Source organism: Mustelus asterias, chromosome 14 (assembly GCF_964213995.1).
Source record: "Mustelus asterias chromosome 14, sMusAst1.hap1.1, whole genome shotgun sequence".
Lineage (NCBI taxonomy): Eukaryota > Metazoa > Chordata > Chondrichthyes > Carcharhiniformes > Triakidae > Mustelus > Mustelus asterias.
Window position 1 is genome coordinate 18875213 of NC_135814.1, and position 23157 is coordinate 18898369.

Below are 23157 nucleotides of genomic sequence, written 5' to 3' on the forward strand. Positions count from 1 at the left end.
AAACTGCTGAAGCCCGATTTTATTTTTTGTTCATTCATGAGATATGAGTATCACTGGTTGGCCAGCATTTGACCATCCCTAGTTGCCCTTGGAGGGCAGTTGCAGTCAACCACATTGCTGTGGCTCTGGAGGCCAGACCAGGTAAAGATGACAGATTTCCTTCCCTAATGGTCATTAGTAAACCAGATGGGTTTTTCCGACAATTGACAATAGTTTCAGGGTCATCATAGATTCTTAATAGATATTTTTTATTGAATTCAAATTCCACCATCTGATTCGAACCCCAGAACATTAGCTGAGCTTCTGGATTAATAAAATAGCGATAATGCCACTAGGCCATCAGCTCCCCCATTGTATTGTATGTTCTCACGGTGGTGGCCTCAAAACTGACTGGGAATTAAACCAAGGGCACTTACTGGTTTTTGAGAGTCAAAGCAAGACAGGCTGCTGCCTTTCCAGTTGGTCAATGGGAGAGAATTCCATGTGTGGACTTATGTAGTCTGTGGCTTGATATTGTTTGTAAAATGTCTACATTTTGCTACAGTTCTGTCATTCCCTCCCTCAACCTCTTAACCTCAGGGCTTCACTAACCTCATTTAAGTCACTCATTAAAATCCACCAAATCTGTCCTGATGTCCCCCTGCAGTCAAATTTTGTTTGATAATAGCTGCTATGGGTGTTTTCACCCTGTACAATCACTGTCGCTGCTTGTGTGTGATGTGCTGACAGTCTGTCCTTTCCTTCCTGATCTGCACACTTTGGAGACCAAATACAAGGAAAGTGTTGGGTAAAGGAACTGCAATCTCTGACCTTCCTGAGGCGCAGCACGTAAAGGAGACGCAGAAGAACATCAGCTCTGTAGCTGACTATTTGTTTCCTGGTTTTTTCGCTGTGTATTGTGCATTATGACAAATGGGTCTAAGGCTGTCACTTTCAGACATGAGAAGTGCCCAGTCTACCTCAGATTTACCCTGTAAAGTATCTCAAATATTTGAGCAACAGGTGAAGCTAGCTGCTTCACGCAGATATTGTGCAGCGGCAAAGTGAGTGGATGCTGCTGTCAAGCCAAAAAGATGTTTTGCTTACCAAGTGAATAATGTGGTGGATGTATTTCCATGCCGGTGTGATGCCATGTACCTAAACGATATGTCCCAAGACTGTTGGATCATATCAAACAGCACGTCCCCTTTAGCTGTTCGCAATATGGCAGAGTACTAACTATCCTCAAACAACCTGTGCTTGCAAAACTCAAAATACTGTCTGACATTAGATATGATTCCGTGATTGGGCAGCACTTCCTCAACACTCCTGAGTGTGCTAAGAATTACACAAACAACCAATTTAGGTTCACCATGTGGCTCACTGACACTGGCTAGAAGCTACATATATTCAATGCAGAGACCTGCCTTCTGCAGGCAAAAGGAATATGCCCAAACATTGCACCTTTCATAAATAAACAAAAGCATGGGGGATAATAACTCCCTGGTGCATTTGCCATGGCAACATCACAACCAATCAGAGAACCCAATTGTCATCCCTTTTCTCATGCAGTATAAATGGTTGTTCCCTTTGAAATTTGGCATTCTTGCATCTGTCCTGGTGAATGCAAGATGAAAAGCTTCAACAGCATGTTTCTTTTTTGAACAACACTTGATTCCCCTCTTTCTGCCCTCCTTTGCTGAAGGGGCTGACAGATATTGTGGGAGAGATTCACGCTCCAGAAGTCCAACATCATTTCAGCCAAGTGGAGTCTCTTCTGGAAGCTAGGATAATGGTTAGGCTATTTAACTATGGAAGCATCACTGTAAAGTTTCACCCTAGCTTTGCAGGAGAAGAAATTGCTGGATGGACATCAACATTAGCATCCCTAGCCAGGTTTCCCTTCCCAGGGATGCTGAGGCCATTGCCACTCATCACATTTTGGGGTGGCTATGTCCTAAAAATGTTAAAGCTTAAAAATAAGTTTATTTATTAGTCACAAGTAGGCTTACATTAACACTGCAATGAAGTTACTGCGAAAAACCCCTAATTGCCATACTGCGGCACCTGTTCGGGTACACTGAGGAAGAATTTAGCATGGCCAATGCACCTAACCAGCACATCGGTTGGCTGTGGGAGAAACCGGAGCACCCGGGGGAAACCCACGCAGACACGGGGAGAACATGCAGACTCCACACAGACAGTGACCCAAGCCAGGAATCGAACCCGAGTCCCTAGCGCTGTGAGGCAGCAGTGCTAACCACTGTGCTTAAAACCCACCTGGAACTGAGCCGACAATGTTTTACAATGTGATTTAGTACTGTACTGGACTGGCTGAGCTCTTTGCCCAGTAGGTCAATGAGGCAGATTCCAATGTGTAGAGTGACACAGTCTGTGGCTTGACATCTTTTGTATAAAGTCTACTATAGCTACTATAACTCTGGAACTCCCTCCCAAATCTTCTCCACTTCTCTACCTCCCCTTTAACCTTTAGACCACCCCTTAAAACCGACCTCTCTATGTTAATGTTGCCTTTATGTGCAATGGTGTCAAAGTCTGCTGCTGTAAAGTGCCGTACGACATTTTACTATGTTGAAGCTGCTATGTTGTTACCGTTTGCTTGTCATGTGCTGACAGTTTGTCTTTTCCTTCCCGACCTGCACACTTTGTAGATCAAATACAAGGAAAATGTCGGTCACGGAACCGCAATCTCTGACCTTCCTGAAGTGCAGCGTGTGAAGGAGGCGCAGAAGAACATCAGCTCGGTAGCAGCCGATTTGACTCCCCCTTTTTTTAACCAATGATTCACCCAGGCTCTTACTTCCCATTATCTCTGATCACTAAACACCAATTAATGGCAATTCTTTCCTCGCCTCTTTTTTCCAATTTTATTTTAACCTTCTCTAAATTTTGAAACAATTTTATGAAACGTAAAAGTTTCTTTAATCAATTTTGACATGTGTGAAGGGGAAGAATTAATGGTTAAGGTTTTTTTTGGTCAACCATTTTAACACAGTGCATTGAGGAAGCTCACCAAAAGCAATTTGACAAAAACTTGATTGTAATATCAATACAACATTAACAGCATACATTACTGTTCCCAACAAAACCACAACAAAACAGTCTTTAGCATAAGGCACAAGTCAGGAGTGTTTTGGAATACTCCCCACTTGCCTGGATGTGTGCAGCTCCAACAGCAGTCAAGAGCTTGACAGCATCCAAGACAAAGCAGCCCGCTTGATTGGCACCTCATCCACAAACATCCAATCCTTCCACCACCGACGCTCAGTAGCAGCAGTGTGTACTATCCACAAGATGCACTGCAGCAATTCACCAAAGATCCTTAGGCAGCACCTTCCAAACCCGTCTACAAGGGCAGCAGATACATGGGCACACCACCACTTGCAAGTTCCCCTCCAAGCCACTCACCATCCTGACTTGGAAATGTAGCGCCGTTCCTTTGCAGTCGCTGGGTCAAAATCCTGGAATTCCCTCCCTGACGGCATTGTGGGTCAACCCACAGCACATGGACTGCAGCGGTTCACGAAGACAGCTCACCACCACCTTCTCAAGGGCAACTAAGGATGGGCAATAAATGCTGGCCAGCCAGCGACGCCCATGTCCCACAAATAAATAAAAATAAAAAGATGGAATTTGATTTTAAACCTCAAAGTTAAAGTTTAGCCTCATATTTTTATCATCTCTAAATCAGACCTTCATGTTTAACATTTTTGAATCTAGGTGCACTTTTTAAGATTGCCAATCAGAATTCCTTTGGAAATCTAGAACTCAGTCCTTCACTTTTAACATTTTCCAAATTTGGAAGAATCCCTATTGAGCCATATGTTTTTAATAAATAAATCTTTTTGAAACTATTGGAATCCATTTAGTGATAAAGTTACATTGAATGTAAATGGTATTGCTTGGTACATTTATCTTAAACATAAGATGCCATGTTTCATTTCTCTACTAAGGTTCAAACTATCCATTCCCAATCTCCATTAGGTCTATAAATTACTTGAAGGCAAAGTAGTAAAAGTAAATGTGATTAGTTTGAAAGGGATATGGTATGAGATTTGTTTTTATTTAACTACTTACTATGAAGCCACTCTATCATTTGAGGCCATTTACTTGAAAAGATTAATTGCATTTCTAACCGGCAGTTCCGCTTTATGACCTTCAGTGTGTATTTTGATGTAATACGCACAGTTCCTTCACTGTCATTGGGTCAAAATCCTGGAACTCCCTCCCTAACAGCACTGTGGGTGTACCTATACCAGATGGACTGCAGCGCACCACACTTTCAGCAGCAATTAGGGATTGACAATACATTTTGACCCAGCAGTACTGAAGGATTGGCAATATATTTTGAGTCAGGATGGTGTGTGGCTTGGAGGGGAACTTGCAGCTGGTGGTTTTCCCATGTGACTGCTGCCCTTGTCTTTCTAGGTGGTAGAGGTCGGGAGGTTTGAAAGGTGCAGTCTAAGGAGCCTTGGTGAGTTGCTGCAGTGCATCTTGAATATAGTACACACTGCTGCCCCTGTGTCAGTAGTCAAGGGAGTGAATGTGGTGGATGGGGTGCTGATTAAGTGGATTGTTTTGTCCTGGATGTGTTGCTGAGGCTGCATTCCTCTAGGCAAATGGAAGGTACCCCATCACACTCCTGACTTGTGAATTGTAGATTGTGGACAAGCTTTGGGCAGTCAGCAGGCAAGTTACTTGTCTTAGAATTCCCAGACTCTGACCTGCTCTGGTAGCCATAATATTTATGTGGCTAGCCCAGGTCAGTTTCTGCAATGGCAATGCCATTGAATGTCAAGGGAGATGGTCGAATTCTCTCGTGTTGGAGTTGGTCATTATGTGGCATGATTGTTACTTGCCACTCATTATCCCAAACCTGAATGCTGTCCAGCTCTTGCTGCATATGGACACAGATGGGTTCAGTATTTGAGAAGTTGCAAATGGTCAAATGATACTGAACATTATGTAATCATCAATGAACATCCCAACTTCTGATCGTATGACGGAGGGAAGGTCATTGATGAAGCAGCTGATGATGGTTGAGCCTAGGACACTACCCTGAGGAACTCCTGCAGTGATGTCCAAGGACTGAGATGATTGATCTCCAATAACCACAACCAGCTTAATTTGTGCTAGGTGTGACTCCACCAGGGAAGACCTTTCCCCCGATTCCCAGTGACACCAGTTTTGCCATGGTTCCTTGATGCCATACTCGGTCAAATTCTGCGTTGGGGCAGGATTTTACGGCCTCACTCGAGCGAGACTGGAAATTCATGCCTGAGGCCAACAGACATTTCCGTTGTCCACCCCTCAACCGCTCCAATTTTGTGGAGGGCAAGGCAGTAGAGTTCCGGTGTTGATGTCAAGACCAGCCATTCACCTTTGAGTTCAGCTCTTCTTCATGAGTTGTCATGGTTACTATGTTAACACAGATGGGGAATTAAACCAAGGCCACTTGCTGGTTTGCGTGAGTAAGTGCTAGACTAGCTGATGCTTTTACCCACTAGGCCAATGAGAGAGATGTGGTGCGACTTGACATTATTTGCATAAAGTTTACACATTTCTATAGATGGAAAGTCCATTCATAAATCTCTCTGCCTATTGGAGGGCCGAAGGGCCTGTTTCCTGTGCTGTACTCTCTACTTGTCTTTGCTCTATTAAGCCCAATCCTTAAATCCTACCTCTTGTGTCCTAATATTGACTTACATGTTTCATTGTCGGATTCTGTTTGATAATGGTTCTTGTGAAGTGTCCGAGGGCTTTTCATTATGTCAAAGTGTTGGGTAAATGTCAGTTGTTGCTGTTTGTTTGTCTTGTGCTGACAGCCTGTCCTCTCCCTCCCAAACTGCACACTTTGTAGATCAAATACAAGGAAGGTGTTGGTCAAGGAACTGCAATCTCTGACCTCCCTGAGGTGCAGCGCGTGAAGGAGACGCAGAAGAACATCAGCTCGGTAGCTGCTGGTTTGAATTCCCTCCTGTGGTTTTTTTTTTAACCCATGGTCGCCCCGAGCTTGTTCCTCACCCCCCACCTTACTACCCCTTACCTCGATTTTCTCATCTCATTTTTTTAATTCGTGAAATTTTTTGTGGAATTCACCTAAGGTTTTTTTTTTAGCAAGTTTTGAAATCTTTATGCGAACATATGAATGAGGAGCAGGAGTAGACCACTCGGCCCCTCAAACCTGCTATGCCATTCAGTAAGATCATGGCTAATCTGATTTTAACCTCGATTTCACATTATATTATTAGTGATGATAACACATGTGCAGGAATTTTTTTTTGCCAGGCTTTAAATTACAAAGTATTCACAGTGAAAACCAAACCATGACTGTTATTTAACTATCGCATCAGTAGCATAAATTACACTTTACAAAGAAATAGTAACTCAGCAGATTTCAGTGCAATAATGGAACTGAATCACATTGTCAGTGTCACCGTTATATCATCTCTCAATCAGAGGTTAGGGATTAAGATTTTTCAATGCAGATAATATTGGGATCACCGAATCACAGGCCGGGATTTTTGCTCCTGGATCGTGCCCTGACCCCGCGAGCCCAGCCAAGGAGAAAGATCGCTCAGGAAATTGGGATTTTTATAATGGGGTGGTGGTGTTCTCTGGGAGTCGGGCAGTGCAGCCCTGGATTAAGGACAGAGATTGCCAGGTGCGGTGACAGGCTGGACAGAAATCCCTCCTCCGTGCTCCATGTTGATAGTTTTCTTTTAAAAAGCAGCAAGGCACAAACAGCCCTTGAGCTCTCACCCCTCATGCTCACTCAACCCCCACAAACTCCCCATGCCCCATTCATGCTCTTACCCACCCCCATGACCCCTCATGGGCTCTATGCCAACCTAATCCCATCCACTCATACCCTCCATTCCACATTGTGTCCCCCATGATGCTTTATGGATCCTGTGCCAACCCATGCACCATCCACCACCTTTTCCCCTTACATTTACCATGCCAAATCACCCAGAATCCACCATGGGCAGACCTCAGGAGTCATGCCGAGATGAAGAAAATAAAGTTGTATGTATCAAATGCAGACAGTATTTTAAAGAAATTCTTAAATAACCATTTTCTACATTTACTTTCTTTCAACAACATAATCCCATATAAAAACAAACATTTCATTCAAGCACATAATCCCTGATAAAAACAAACATTGGAATTCATAGTCCCACTTCAGAGTCTATAACCACTTGAAGCTATCGACCAACCTTCAGAATGCTAGGAACACTACTATGATAATAGATGTTGTGCATCTTTAATCTAGCAATGTAGCCCTCAGGCTTGTGTCAAGAGAGAGAGTGAAATAGCAAGTAATAATTTAGACAGAAACACTCCAGATAATTTTTCTAAGGATCTAAAGGGTGGGACTTTTAAATGTCTTGATGGCTTGACAGTTGTCCTTGACAGTTCATTTTGACACTTTCAACAGTTCCAATGAGTTTGACAGTGGTAAGTTTGTGCATTTTTTATGCCCATTCATGCCTGCTTTTAGCAATACTGAGGAACATCTTACCTCTCCAGAGGAGCACCTGACCTCCCCCAAAGGGCATCTGACTTCCCCCAAAAGTGTCCCAAGACCATATTCAAAGGAATACCCTAGTCTCCTTAACACCTGTCTCTGCTGTTCTAATGTTGCCTTAGGTGGCCCGTTTTGTTTGTTACTGGTTCCTGTCAAATGCCATAGGATGTTTGCTACGTTAAAGGTCTGAGATAAATGTTAGCTGTTTTTGTTGTTTGTCACGTGCTGACAGTCTGTCCTTTCCTTCCTGATCTGCACACTTTGTAGATCAAATACAAGGAAAATGTTGGTCAAGGAACCGCAATCTCTGACCTTCCTGAGGTGCAGCGTGTGAAGGAGACACAGAAAAACGTCAGCTCGGTAGTTGCCAATTTGATTCCTGCTTTTTTTAAACTTATAATTCCGTGCACCCTCCCCCGTCCAAAATTTTCTGCCATTAAGGACAATTGATGTAATTTTTATAAATCTTTATCAATTTTGACAGTCTTTAGAACATAAAATTTGAATCAGAAATACAAAGTTAACATTTAGCCCCGAACTTATCATCAAATCAGAACTTACAAGATTTTTTAAAAAAGATTTTTGATTCCAGATTGATCTTTAAGATTTTCAAATTCCGCAGGTAAGTTCATGCTCTGGCAACCCACCACCATCTCACCCAGGTGTGAGTTTGGCTCCTAAGTTGGCAGTTCCACTGCGGAAGCATCACTATAAAGATTCATCCTGATATTGCAGAAGCAGATATCGGTGGATGAACATGAGCATTGGCATCCCTGGTTAATTCTCCTTTCCTGGTCCCCGTGGTGCTGAGATTAATTGTAGCTCTTCAGTTGTTGCCATAGTTACCACTCATTACATAATGAGAATTAAACCAAAGCTGCTTTCTGGTTTGTGTGTGAACTATTGCCAAATTGGCTGATGCTTTCATCCACTAGGCCAATCCCAATCTCTTGTGTGGTACAATCTGTGACTTGACATTGTTTGTATGAAGTCTTATGTGTTAATGTAGCTCTTGGACCCCTCCCTAAACCTCTCTGTCTCTCGACTTTTGCTTCCAATATTAAGCCAATCCTTAATCAAGACTTGTTCTCGTCGTCCAATCTTTTGTGTAACTCCGTGTCAAATTATGTTTGATAATTGCTCCTCTAAAGGGCAATGGGACCTCTTACTATGTTCACGTTCTATGCAAATGCAAGTTGCTGTTGTTTGTCTTGTGCTGACTGTTTGTCCTTTCCCTCCCGATCTACACACTTTGTAGACCAAATACAAGGAAAATGTCGGTCAAGGAACTGCAATCTCTGACCTCCCTGAGGTGCAGCGCGTGAAGGAGACGCAGAAGAACATCAGCTCGGTAGCTGTTGGTTTGATTCCTGTGTTAACCCACGATCCAAGCCCCTTACTATCCAACCATTCCTCACACTAAATCACGATTTACACGATTCCTCCTTGACACAGTTTACTCTCCAATATCACTTTAACAGATTTCCCCTGACTGTTGAAACATAATTAATAGCAATGTTTTTTTTTCCACAAGATACCTGAAATTTGTTTGAACTTTTTTTTATATTTGTGGAACTAACTCGGGGTTGTGGCTCTTTGAGAATGATTTCACTGAAAGCTAACTAAGAATGCCAGGCTTGAAGGGGGTATGTTGGCAGTCCTGGTCTCCCTTGTAATAAACCATGATGAATAAGCTAAATCAACGGCAATGCAGCTTTATTGCACACCACATCTGAAATACATGCCAAAAAGGCTTTTACAGACAAAATCAGTCATGTTTTGGAATCTAAATCTGAACTTAGAATTCCTACAGGGCAGAAAGAGGCCATTTGGCCCATCGAGTCTGCACCGATCACAATCCCTCCCAGGCCCGATCCCCATAACCCCACTTATTTACCCTGCTAACCCCCTGACACAACGGCCATGCTAAATTGCCCAATCCACCTAACCCGCACATCTTTGGACTGTGGGAGGAAACCGGAGCACCCGGAGGAAACCCACGCTGACATGGGGAGAACGTGCAAACTCCACATAGACAGTGACCCGAGTCAGGAATCTAACCTGGGCCCTGGCGCTGTGAGGCAGCATTGCTAACCGCTGTGCCGCCCTTCAGAATCAGAGTGATCTGATTTTCAATTATTTGAATTTGAAGTTTGGTTCCTGCATGACTCTTTTCGAATTGTAATTTCAAATTTTTCAATGTGGTTCATCATCAACTTGAATTGCAAGAAGCTGTGTTTACTGGTCGTTTTGACCAGAGTTTTGTAAAGTGAAGATTTGCTAAAACAACAAATTACAATTTCATGTTCATTATTTTTTTTAGCAATCATTGCAATATATCTGGGCAGGGGCGCAGGAGAATATTCCGTACATGGTTTTCGCAATCTCCTTCTGCATCTCTGGCAGAACCGGCTGTAAAGTGGGCAAATCTTGGTTTCGTTGGTTGCTCACTATTTTGGGAGCTTCCCAGTTCTTTTTTCAGGGGTGGGTCCTCTGTTTGGCCCTTATAAGCCAAGTAGAGACTGGGACCAGAGGTGGGGACTCAATGCAGCAAGAGCTTCCGCTCCTGAGCCTGGAGGGGTGACCTTGTGAATTAGCAGTAGATTGAATGAATGTAGGCATTCTGGTCTTTACAAACCCAACCATGGGCCCAATCATTGAAATAGTTACCGGTCCAGCAGCTTAGAAGAGTAAAATTATTGCAGTTCTCCTTCTTTCTCATGAGCACGGATGGGTCGAGGGTTGAGAGCAATCTCCGTCTTTCTCATGACCAAATAATCACTGGAGTCTCGAGTAGCCATGGGACAGGTCAGTGCCAGGGATGTGTCTGAAGTGGGGCTTGCCCTGTATTGATGAGGTGCGATTATCCTGAGAGTCGACACCAAGGTTAATGCCGGAGGGCATTTCTGGGCATGATCGTGGCGTTATTTACAGGGGTGAAAACATGAGGAATTTCGCCGTGACCACCTGCGTTCCTTTACAGTGACCATTTTGTCGAACTTGTAACTGGTACACTTCCACTAGAACTTAAGTTTGATTTTAACGAATGAATTTTCCATTTTCTAACTAACAATCATTCATTTTTAAACCTGCTTCATTTCATACGGACATCACATTGAACTTGAGAAAGTTGGATTTCATCCTTGGTGTTTTTTGATAACTTGTGACTACTTTGAGAATAGCTAAATGGTGTTTTGATAACATAATCTAATCCACCAGTTTAACTCCTCTTTATCAGAACTGTGTGACTTGCTGCGGCTTGTGTAGCTCTATGTGTTGCTGTGTGTCATGTGCTGACAGTTTGTCCTTTTCTTTCCTGATCTACACACTCTGTAGATCAAGTACAAGGAATCTATTGGGAAAGGAACTGCAATCTCTGACCTCCCGGAGGTGAAGCGTGTAAAAGAGACGCAGAAGAACATCAGCTCGGTAGCTGCTGGTTTTGATTCCCTGCGCTAACCTATGATTTCACCCTCCCACAGCACTAAACACAAGCCATACAACTACAGTGTTTTTCTCACTTGCTTTATTTATCATCCTGTGTGTTCATATTCACATTTTTTTCTGATTCTGTTTTTTGAAATGTGTAATTTTTGTGGAACTTACACCAGGGCAGGACTGTGCCAATTTTAAAGAATTTTGTAATGAGAAAGACGAAGCTGCCTTCGGATATGTGGTTTATTGGGGCGGCACGGTGACACAGTGGTTATCACTGCTGCCTCACAGTGCCAGGGACCCAGGTTCAATTTCCAGCTTGGGTCACTGCCTGCGCAGAGTCTGCACATTCTCCCCGTGTCTGCGTGGGTTTCCTCCAGGGTGCTCCGGTTTTCTCCCACAGTCCAAAAGACGTGCTGGTTGGGTGCATTGGCCATGCTAAATTCTCCCTCAGTGTACCCGAACAGGTGCCAGAGTGTGGCGACTAGGGGATTTTCACAGTAACTTCATTGCAGTGTTGATGTAAGCCTACTTGTGACACTAATAAATAGACTTTAAACTTATTTTCAAGTTACTTAAAAAAGAAATTAGCTTGAAAGGTTACGCAAAGATCAAAGATAGCACACAGCAATGTTGCCCGTTTTCGAATTAGCATGCTACTGGATTTGGACCCTTTGAATTCCACACAGGATTGATTCCAGAGCTTTACTGAATTCGACTCCCTGTTAGATTCAGTTCTTCAGTTGCAGGCTGCTTTCACTTACTTTATATTGCACAACATAGGACCTTTGGTGCTGTCTCATCATTGTAAAGAAGTTCTGAAGCTGCTGTGACCTTCACTGGCTCAGAAGTATCTGCCAAGCTTGCGATTGTCTCATTTTGCATCAGTTTGGGTTTGAAATGCTCTTAAGCATGCATGATAACGCAAGCAGACAGAACACGATGAGGAGAATCAGCAGTCAAATTTCGTAACGTCAAAAGACGAACGAACCCTGTATTTAACCCAACTGCATTCAGGAAATTATAAATATCTGCATGTTGTTGTTCCATCTGCAGTCTTTCCCTGAGGCCAATGCAAATGCTGTTTTTTAACCTCCAGAATGATCGTGATCCAAGATATCAATGATTTAGTGGTCCTTTGATTTAAGGAAAAGTGCAGATATACAATAATGAGCGAAGAGCATTTGCATTAATTTTTTTTAAAAATTGTTTTAAATGTTTTCTGGCACAGCAATTGTGATAAGAATCTGGTCATTCAATTATCTGAAACATAATATTGGCATAGTCCTGGCTTTTCTCATCCACTACCTTGTCACTAAAGCCATCTCCTTTCATCTTAATGGAAACTAATTTTTTTTAACATCTTACTTTTTTTTAACATCTGAACCTTCACTTTTAATCTCCTTTTGAGTTTTATTTCTGTTGAGTTGTGAATGCGATCTTGAAAAACTGTTGAATTTTTACCTTCTCACTCTGGGTGCTTTGCTTCTGCAGGTCTTATACAAAGAAAACCTGGGTAGAGGGACCGCAGTGGTGTACACACCAGAGATGCAGCGCGTTAAACGCAACCAAGAAAACATTAGCTCGGTATTTTCTTCAGCTTTAAGAAAAAATACCATATTCAGTGTTTTCCTTTGTGCTCTAACTATCTTCCCCGTTTTTTTTCCTAATGCTTTTTACTCCTCTCTCATTCCTAATACCATATTGACTGCTATGTTATAACCGCTGGTATTCCAAAGGCCCACTGACAAAAACTAAAATCGTAATGGTGGAGCAAATGTGGGGCTTATAATCGGTGCCCCTTGAATTCAGCCATTTTGTTAGTGTGAGAGGGAAAACACAGGAAGACATCTTTGACGGCTGTGATGTCATTTGGTTGCTTGTCAGCCATTTTAACTTCATAAAGTTAAAGAATTTTGGAAAATTGTAACGCATAGAAACTATCAACATGCAGAACAGAGAACAATATGCTCATGAAAACTTTCTGTTTGATTCATGGCCCCACTTCATGGTGTTTTATTTTGTCTCTTGCTGGGAGGTCTCTGCTCAGGCATCTCTCGGTCTACACACATCGGTGGATGAAAAAGTGAAAATGTATTAGGAAAGTGAAGGATGAGGAAATGTTTTTTTCACCTCACCCCCCCCTCATGTTCAAATGCTCTCAGTATCTAATTGTATTTTGAAGGCCCTCAAATCCCTTGTCTCTACAGCTTTAAATAAAAGGATTCTTAACATGCAAAAATGGCAACTAATAGATAAACATATTTTTTTAAAATTCCACCACAAATGTGAGTGATATTTGGACATTCACAGCCTCCATATCTATTGAGAAGACATAGGCATCACAATGCAAAACAGAAATAAATTGTTGTTTTTTCCCTCTTATAGCTAAAGGCCAAAGGTTGAATATTAAACTCATTAACTCGCTTCAGTCTTATTCCTAACACTGAGTCAGCTAACCCCACCACCTCCACGGCAGTGTACCTAGGTAAAGTAAATATGGAGAAATGAGAAGTCCTGCTCGAGGGGATTCCATTCACCATTTTTTGCCTTGCTTTTCCAGGTCCTATACTCTGACAGTTTCCGTAAACAAGTGCAAGGGAGGGCAGCTTATGTGCTGGACACACCAGAGATGAGACGTGTACGGGATTCTCAACGGATCATATCAACGGTATTGACTGTCACCATCTTGTGTTCCTTTCTAGTTGTTAATAATAAATGCCCCAAAGCTTTTATGTTATTCTTTCCATTAAGCATGTGCATTAGTTGCTGTTCTTGGATAAGCATATTGCCAATAAATATCACGGAGCATATTTAGTTCTGTAAATCAGTAATAAAATCCATTCCGTACAAAATAGTATCATTATGATCTCTGTAGAGATCTTTATAATTTTAAGAGAAATTTGAGTACCCAGTGATTGACTAAAATAAATTACGCCACAAGAATCTATGATTCTATTCTACGTAAGATTTCAAATTTTTAAATAAACACAAGTATTATCATGGAATCCCTACAGTGCAGAAGGAGGCCATTCGGCCCATCGAGTCTGCACCGAACACAATCCCAGGCCCTATCCCCATAACCCCATGCATTTACCCTAGCCAGTCCCCCTGACACTAAGGGGCGATTTAGCATGGCCAATCCACCTAACCCGCACATCTTTGGACTGTGGGAGGAAACCGGAGCACCCGGAGGAAACCCAAGCAGACACGGGGAGAATGTGCAAACTCCACACAGACAGTGACCAAGCTGGGAATCAAACCTAGGTCCTTGACACTATGAGGCAGCAATGCCACTGTACCACTGTGCGCCAAATGTTCCAGCTCTTTTTTCCTTCTCACAAACTCTAACAACAAACTGAACTTGAACTCCAATCAATGATCGATAAAGTTAGTATTTTCACTACATAAAGTGTAGCCCTCACTAGTTTTTATCGCTCTGGCTCCTTCTACTCAGTGAGCTGCAACTGTCTCTGTTCCTAAACTGAATTGGTGACTGACTATTTCTTTGAGCAAAACACATACACATACACACACACACACATTAAACCAAATAAACTTACCTAACCCCACAACCCATCTCCATGCCAACATGGCACCCCAGGGATGTTCCAAACAGAAATGTAAATCTTTTACCTTGATTTTATGACCCTTGTGACTCATTTATATCTCTAATGGATATAATGGCCCTCCCTCTACAGACTCCCTGGTTCCACCAAGCAGCTCCCTTATTCACAAAAGCACTCTTAATTTCTTTGATCTGGGAATTACATGAATAATTTACATTTCTTATGAAGACAAATGTTGACATCTCTTCCCAAACAAGAAACTCAGAAAAATAGCCCAATTGTTTATGTTTTCTCCCTTCTAATTCCAACCTCAATAAATAAGCAAAGGTTCCCCTTAAACTGTCATTAACACAGGTCTGTTTACCAGTTCCTCCACTGTGTATCTGCATTTAACACTTCAATTCCCAAAACTAAAAGTCATACTTCTGAAACACCTGAACCATATAATCAGATATTCGTAACAGTGGAATGAAATGTGAAACAGTAAGTAGAAAAATGAACTATAGCAGAAAATGAATATATTTAAGTTTTCCTTATTTTTTGTAGTGGGAAATGTTTTGAAATTCTCTTTTTCTTTGTCCATTTGGCCTATATCTGCAACTATAAGAGTTAGGGTGCATGGCTAGCTCCAACATCAGTTTCTATACTGCTGTAGCGGCCTGTCCAGAAGTTACTAGCGATTGCCCTGCAATGAGTATTGCTTGAGATTTCCCTTATCATCCATTTGACCTAGCTTAGATCAAAAATCATTCGCTGCGGTGTCTGAACATGCAACTTTCCCTGTCCTCATTGCATCGAAATTAGTTGCAATAGCTTTTGGGATTGCAATTGACATTTTAATTCTTTTTAATTGTCACCTGGTCTTGGTAGTATTCTTCCCCACTCGATCAGATATTTTGTGGAATCCAGCACTGTGGTACATGAGAGTATCTTCCAGATTAACCCTTTCCTTACGGTGTTGAGGGAATGGTGTCTCTTCTTGGAGATGCTGGTTTTCATTGGCTTGTTTTGATGGCTGACATATTTGAAGAAGGGTCAAAAATTCCTTCCTTTCCAATTTTAAGGTGAAATACCATGAAGACTTTGAGAAGACTAAGGGAAGCTTCACGCCTGTAGTTACCGATCCTATCACGGAGCGTGTGAAGAAGAACATGCAAGACTTCAGTGACATCAGCTACCGGGGCATTCAAAGACGGGTTGTAGAGATGCAGAGACGCCGAGTGGAAAATGAAGGAGAGAGTCTCACAGGTCTGTAACTGGCTTAAACACTCCTGTAGCCAATTGTATACCTATCAGAAGTATGATTCAAGAATCAAAACAGATTGTGTAAACTTGCCTTGAGCAGATGATTGAGGGTATAGTCTGATCAAAATGTTAAAAATTTTAAAAGGATTTGATTGGGTAGATGGGGATTTTCACTGATGGGGAGTCAAGAGCAAGGGTACATCATATTAAAATTGAAGCTGTCCGTGCCCATATGTGGCAAGACCTGGACAATATCCAGGCTTGGGCTGGTAAATGGCAACTAACATTCTCACCACACAGTGCCCTGCAAAGACAGTCTCCAATAAGAGAGAATCTAACCATCTCCCCATGACGTTCAATGCCATTGCCATCGCTGAATCCCCCACTCTTAACATCTCAGAGGTTACCATTGGGCAGAAACTGAACTGGGCAAGCCATATAAATATTATGGCCACAAACGGGCAGCAAGGTGGCACAGTGGTTAGCACTGCTGTCTCACAACACTAGGGACCTGGGCTCAATTCTTGCCATGGGTGACTGTCTGTGTGGAGTTTGCAAGTTCTCCCTGTGGATTTCCTCTGGGTGCTCCGGTTTCCTCCCACAGTCCAAAAATGTTCAGGTTAGGTGGATTGGCTATGCTAAATTTCCCCTTAGTGTCCAAAGGTGTGTAGGTTAGGTGGATAGCCATGGTAACTACACTGGGTTACGGGGATAGGGCCAGGGTTTTGACCTGGTTAAGATGCTATTTCGGAGAATCGATGCTGACTCGATGGGCCGAATGACCTCCTTCTGTACTCTAGGTATTTTATGGTTAAACAGCAGGTTAGAGGCTGAAAATACTGCAGTAAGTAACTCACCTCCTGACTCTCCAAAGCCTCTCCACCATTTACAAGGCACAAGTCAGAAGTTTGATGGAATATCCCCCCCCACCTGCCTGGATGAATTCTGCTTTAACAACACAAGAAGCTCAACACCATCCAGGACAGAATGCTCCACTTGATTGACAGCCCATCCACAAACATTTACTCCCTCCACCACCAATGCACAGTGGCAGCCGTGTTTGCCATCTACAGGATGAACTGCAGCAACTCAGAAAGGCTCTTTTAACAGCACCTTCCAAACCTGTGACCTTTACCACCAAGCAGGACAAGGGTGGCAGATGCTTGGGGAACACCAACTCTTGGAGGTTCCTCTCCAAGCCAAACACCATCCTGACTTGGAGCTATACCACCACTCTTTTATTGTCTCAAATTCCTGGCACTCTCTCCCTAACAGCACTGTGGGTGCACCTACACCACAGGGATTACATCAGCTCAAGAGGGTGACCACCACTACCTTCTCAAGGGCAATTAGGAATGGACACAGATGATTGAGGGATTGGTCTGATCAAAATGTTTCAAATGTTAAAAGGGTTAGGGATAGGGTTAGGATTTGATAAGGATCTTTTCTGATGTGGAACCAAGACCGAGGGAACATCATCATGGCCACATCCCTTGAATGAATAAATTTTTAAAAAATTACCGCTAGGCCATTTAGGAGGCAATCGGGAAAGATTTATTTCACAAAAAGGGTAGTAGAAATTTGGAATTATCTCCACAAAATGCTATGCGGATGTAATGACTTCAATCAGGCCATTGAGGTTGGCCTATTGGAATATGAACTCCCTAATTAAGGTGTCAATTGATGGGCCAATCAGGGAGTCTTTTCCTTGTGGTTAACCGGGAGTGTCAGTTCCTCTGGCACTCCTGAAGGTAGACTGCTGACTGCGAGCACTCTGTGTACTGCTGTTGGAATTGTAAATAAAGGGATTTTGGTGAGGGGGCTCCTGCCTCCGAAGACTTATTACAGTGGATCTTTCAGCTTTCAGGGTCTATACAGCCTTAGTAGGTAATAGTGTGAAGGCACATCCAAATAAAACAGATAAATGGAGTTGAGAGACAGATCTAATTGAAAGGAGGAGCAGCCTAGACTGGCTAGGCTATTAAGTTCATAACTATTTTCTTTTTATTCAACCCCATAAATAATATAATACTGTCTTACATTTAGTAGATGCTGACTGTACTTCAAAGCTAGTAATGTTTCATTAATTCCTTTCAGGAATTATCATGTTTGTCTGTCACCCTGAAAGTGATGTATTTTTACCCCAACTCCTTCTCCTTCTCCATGACTTGCTGTGACTTATGCCATTCATCTAAAGACCAAGACCCGCTCATAAACACAACTATGTTATTTTACTGCTATAGTATTTATTAATATCAATATTATCACTCATCTTATTTTTCTCATTTTTATTTGTACCTGTTGCAGGACAAAAAAATCAAATAACAAACACAGAAAGACACAAATTAATTGAGATTCTACCGCTGGCAACTCATTGCTGACTTCTAAATATTTAAAAAAACTGCATGAGATGCACATTCTTCAAGAAAAATATGAATTTAAATATGTAGCCTTGTAGAGCTGGCGCAGATGTGATGGGCTGAATAGCCTCCTCTTCCTTATTGCCAACAGTACTTCATTCCAGCATTAGCAGTCATGATTTTAGAATAAAAGATGAAATGCATGAAAGATGGAAATCTATAAATAATAAATTATCCTGACCTTGCTGTTCAAATAATTAATGAATTCTCCTGACTAGTAAATAATTCATAAATTGTACCCAACCCAGATCTGTGGTTGATAGATTAATTCCACCTGCTTACATATTAATGAATCACATGAACTACATGTACTGCAAGAGAAATATCAAATGAATTTGGAGGGGGCAGGGTGAGAAAGAAGAGTGAGACAGCAGGGAACAAGAGGAGGAGGCATAGGGTATAGAATGGAGTGAGGGGAGGATCAAGAGCAAGTGAGGCTTGGCTGGCGAACACTTTTGGGATGGGATGGTGGTGAACAGATAACCCTGGTGGTGTTAGAATAGCTGAACGGGGGAGGGAGGAGGACTGACTCAGTGAGGTGGAGATGCCGGCGTTGGACTGGGGTGGGCACAGTAAGAAGTCCCACAACACCAGATTAAAGTCCAACAGGTTTATTTGGAATTACGAGCTTTTGGAGCGCTGCTCCTTCATCACTCGCTTGATGAAGGAGCAACGCTCCGAAAGCTCATGATTCCAAATAAACCTGTTGGACTTTAACCTGGTGTTCTGAGACTTCTCCTCAGTGGGGGAAATCCAAGAAAACCAATTTGCTGTCTCTCGGTACCTTGGGAGATGGTTTGTGACACCTTATTGGAGGAGGGTGGGGAGGGCGGGGTTGAGAGTTTTGGACACAGTGCACTGGGGGCAGTTATTAACAGGGACCAGGTATTCAAAGGCTGACTGAAGATAGATGGCTGTTGAGCTTGGAATTTGGGGAAACGGGGTAATGATCAATATTAGAGAGTTAAATGAGCTAAGAATTAGGGAACCATGTTGAGAGGGGTTTGCTATCAGGGCTCTTATAGTGAGAAAGAGAGAGGTTGAGGGGGCTGTGAACTTCTCTGGCTGTCAGGGAAAAGGGCGTAGAACATCTCAGATGCTTTATAGGCGTTTGCCCAGAACATTAGTGTAATGACCTCAATGAGGCCCATGAGTTGGGCCTCCTGGAGTATGAGCTCCCTGATTGAGGTAATATTTGCCTGCCCAACCAGGGAGTCTTGTCTGTATATATATTGAGGAGCGTCAGGGCTACTGACACTCTGGATTCTGACCTTGTACCTGAAGCACTCTTAGGAGTGGAATTGAGTTGTAAATAAAGGGATTTTGGCGAAGGGACACCAGTGTCTGAGGAGTTATTTCAATTAGGATTACAACCTACTTACTAATGTTTAAAACACTTAGTTCCTCCTACTTATAGTGTGTCTTTAGCTCAAATTGATTGCTTCACTGGCACCCAATGGTTTCATGTAGGAATTACAGACTGATTCAGTTTGAAAAAAAACATACTGGGTCAGTGTTGGGGTGTTGTGATCTTTACACCCTTTCCTTGGAGAATGGGATGAAGTGATGGAAAGATTTCCAGGTGGAATAACGGTATAACAGGTCACTACATGTACACTCCCTCCAAGGTCATAGCCATCTTCACATCAGCCCATCAGCTAACCGGTTCCGTATGGCAGGGGAGTTTTATGGGCTCTGTTAACCTATGAGAGACGGTTCAGCCAAGCCAGAGTTAAGAGCTTCAGCTCTGACCTTCAGTCAGCAGGACAGTCTGGAGAAGGGACCAAACATTTCGTCCTTGGGTTTCACACATTGCATCTTCTGACTCAGAGGCAGGGATGCTAACACAAAGCAAAAACCTTGCTCCATTATTGGCATGGACCAATTATTGGCATGGACACACATCCATTACAGTGCCATCTACATAATAGGAATGCAGACAAGTTTTGCATTTATTTTAAATGATGTTGTCAGACATAAGACTCCCAAATGCATTTTAAAATATATGTTGTAACCCACTTGGCAATTATAATATTTACTAGCTAATGCACACTGACACTAATTTGTTTTAAACTGAGGTATGTGGAGAATTGTACAAGTCCAAGACATTGATACAAATCCCTTACTATTCAATAAAAATTTCATTTCATTCATTCATTCAATCGCGATAAAGGGTACCCCAATAGTTCGTTTACTGTGTTTCACAGCTGATAAATCAGCTTATCCTTGGACTTCCACAATGCTAGATGTAATTATAATAAGGAACTAGCCTAATTTCCTTTAAACCTTCAGTGATATTTCATTTCTTCCTTTGTAAATGGTTATTACAACATGGCTACTTCGGGCTGTCTATGTAATCCCTGAGGGAGGTTAGAGATCATATTATCATGCCTTTAAAGTTGTTCTTAAAATTAATAGCTCCAAGCAACGGGAGTTAAGAATCAGCAGGCGCTGACACTGTTGACCAGGTTCACATTTTAACCAACTAACCTGCAGCTTCACTAGTTGAAGAGTGGGATCATTTGTAAAGCCAACATACTGAGAAGATAAGGAAACTGGAATGCTAATGCGAACTGGCCATGCCTTCCTTCTGTCTCCTTCAGATTTACATTCTTATATGGATACATGTGTACCCAAATCTTTTTGTAGGTTGCACCTACCCTCATAATCACTCTGCCCGATATACAGCAGTGGCTCCCCGCTTCCCCCGCCCTTAGGGATTGAAACAGAGGCCTTGCCAACAGTTAGGAATAGAATAAATCAGTGGCTGAGGGAAGGAGAATGAAGGGATTTGGGAACAGAATAACCACAGCTTGTGCGGAGGATTCGCAGCAACCAGACAGCCCGTGTTGTGATTTCTACATAATTTCTTTGCAATGCGAGTCAGTCAGCCATTTACTTGCATCATGGATTAATTCCAGAAAATAATGCAGAAACCTGCCGATTGCAGGAACAAGTAACTTGGTGTACTCAACATACTTGGATGGCCACCAACTTTGCGTTTATTTGAGCTATGTGATTCTTATATTTTCCTAATTAATTCACATATCACAGCTTTTTCACAATGGTCTAAGGTTATGGAAATTAATTCTATCAGACAAGGCAAGTAATTGGAATTCACAGCAGACACGATAAAGCAGGAGTTATAAGATAATGTAAAATAAAATCTTAATTTTCATTTGCCTGGGAAAAAAATTCCTGACAGTTCAGCTAACTTACTCAGTTGCACTGTATTCTTGTCTGCTACCAATTGTGTGATTAACCCCCTAAATCCTTGCTTACAGACCTGCGTGTATGGCGTACCAACCCTGGTTCAGTCTTTGACTATGACCCAGCTGAAGACAACATTCAGTCCAGGAGTTTGCACATGTTAAGCAGTAAGTCTGCACAAGTTCTCTTCTTATGACGGGTTATTTGATAGGATCCATTTTGAAGCAGTACTTCTTGGCTCAAAGATTGGTAATTTCCTTGGAATAATCTTCAGATCAGGGTAGATTTACTTTAAATTAATAAGTAAATATTTGCTGGTAAAATTTGATTAAATTTCTGAAGCATGATTGTACAGTTGTAGTTAGTCACTGTACTGGAATAGAGGTTTTCGAGGGAAAAGAAACAGCCTTGTTCCTGCTTTAAAATATTTTGCAGTCTGAATCTTTGCTTTCATTGTAACTAGTTGTTCACTTGTTCCAATGTGTTTGTTTCTAGTTCAAGCCCAGCGTCGCAGCCGGGAGCACTCACGCTCTGCTAGTGCTCTGAGTCTGAGTGGTGGAGATGAGAAATCGGAACTTTCTGAACCTGATCATACCATTAGTTACGACAACGGAAACAACTTCTTCCAGACCGCAACCAGCAGTTAGTGACCCATGTTTAATATTGACTATAGTACTACAAAAATGGGAAAGTATGGCGGGCTGCAGGAGTGTACATATTCTCTCGTGGCTCATCCTTTCTTCCTCCTCAGCCAGTGCTTTTAATAGCTGATCAGAAGATACTATCAGGAAACACTTCCACTGTAAGACATCATAAATTCTCCAGTCTCCTTCTCCCTGCCAGTGAGAACGGAGAATACGGCGCTCAGCCAAATCTCCATTCACTTCAGTGGGACTGGAGAATCCCAGCCACGGGGGAGGTCGGAGAATTCTGGCTTTAGACTAAATGGGACGAGAGATGATAGAAAAGATACGGTTTAGCTGGTTAAATGATACATCTGCCCACCGTTTAACAGGGGTGGCACGGTGGCAAGCACTGCTGCCTCACAGCGTGCCAGGGACCCGGGTTCAATTCCCAGCTTGGGTCACTGTCTGTGCAGGGTTTGCACGTTCTCCCCGTGTCTGCCTGGGTTTCCTCCGGGTGCTCCTGTTTCTTCCCACAGTCCAAAGATGTGCAGGTTAGGTGCATTGCCTATGCTAAATTGACCCTAGTGTCAGAGGATTAGCAGGGTAAATATGTGGGGTTGTGAGAATAGGGCCTGGGCGGGACTGTGGTTGGTGTACACTCGATGGGCTGAATGGCCTTCTTCTGCACTGCAGGGATTCTATGATTCTATGGATTCTATGACTTAGTATGGTGTGACTCTATGGCCAATCCTGTGAATGGCCATTTTACCTGAAAGCTTCGCAATGGCAGTGATACTGTGCTTTCTGGTTCAAATTTCCCTCCTAATCATTGGTGAGATTGGAATTGGCTCTCACAATTCTTAACACATCAGATATTTAGCTTTTAATGTACGATGACCAAGGAAGGTGGAAAATTTCAACTGCATGAAGAAATGTAGATTTTAATTATCAATTCACTGTACTTATAGGGCTAAGACTTTACCTGTGGAAAGTTTACCAGCCCAGGGAACTGGAAAGTTTGGTTTACAATTGCACATCTCTTACTTGTTTTATCTGTGTAGAAAGGGACATGTTTTGAGCTGTAGCTAGTTTTCTTCAATTAATTTCTTTGATAAGCAGCT

General features: G+C 42.4%; 1 protein-coding gene across 28 annotated transcripts in view; it reads left to right on the forward strand.

Annotated features, from left to right (window-relative positions):
* neb (nebulin) overlaps positions 1-23157 on the forward strand; it is a 286658-nt gene that overhangs the window by 258354 nt on the left and 5147 nt on the right. For 12 of the 28 annotated variants that reach the window (XM_078227937.1, XM_078227944.1, XM_078227943.1 and 9 more), the window contains 5 exons: positions 12461-12553; positions 13530-13637; positions 15600-15783; positions 21485-21577; positions 21906-22052. In XM_078227937.1, the coding sequence (XP_078084063.1) occupies positions 12461-12553; positions 13530-13637; positions 15600-15783; positions 21485-21577; positions 21906-22052 (625 nt within the window). Of the gene's footprint in view, positions 1-2651; positions 2745-5860; positions 5954-7798; positions 7892-8789; positions 8883-10867; positions 10961-12460; positions 12554-13529; positions 13638-15599; positions 15784-21484; positions 21578-21905; positions 22053-23157 lie in introns of all 28 variants that reach the window. The other 16 variants (XM_078227935.1, XM_078227941.1, XM_078227938.1 and 13 more) reach the window with 3 other exon arrangements.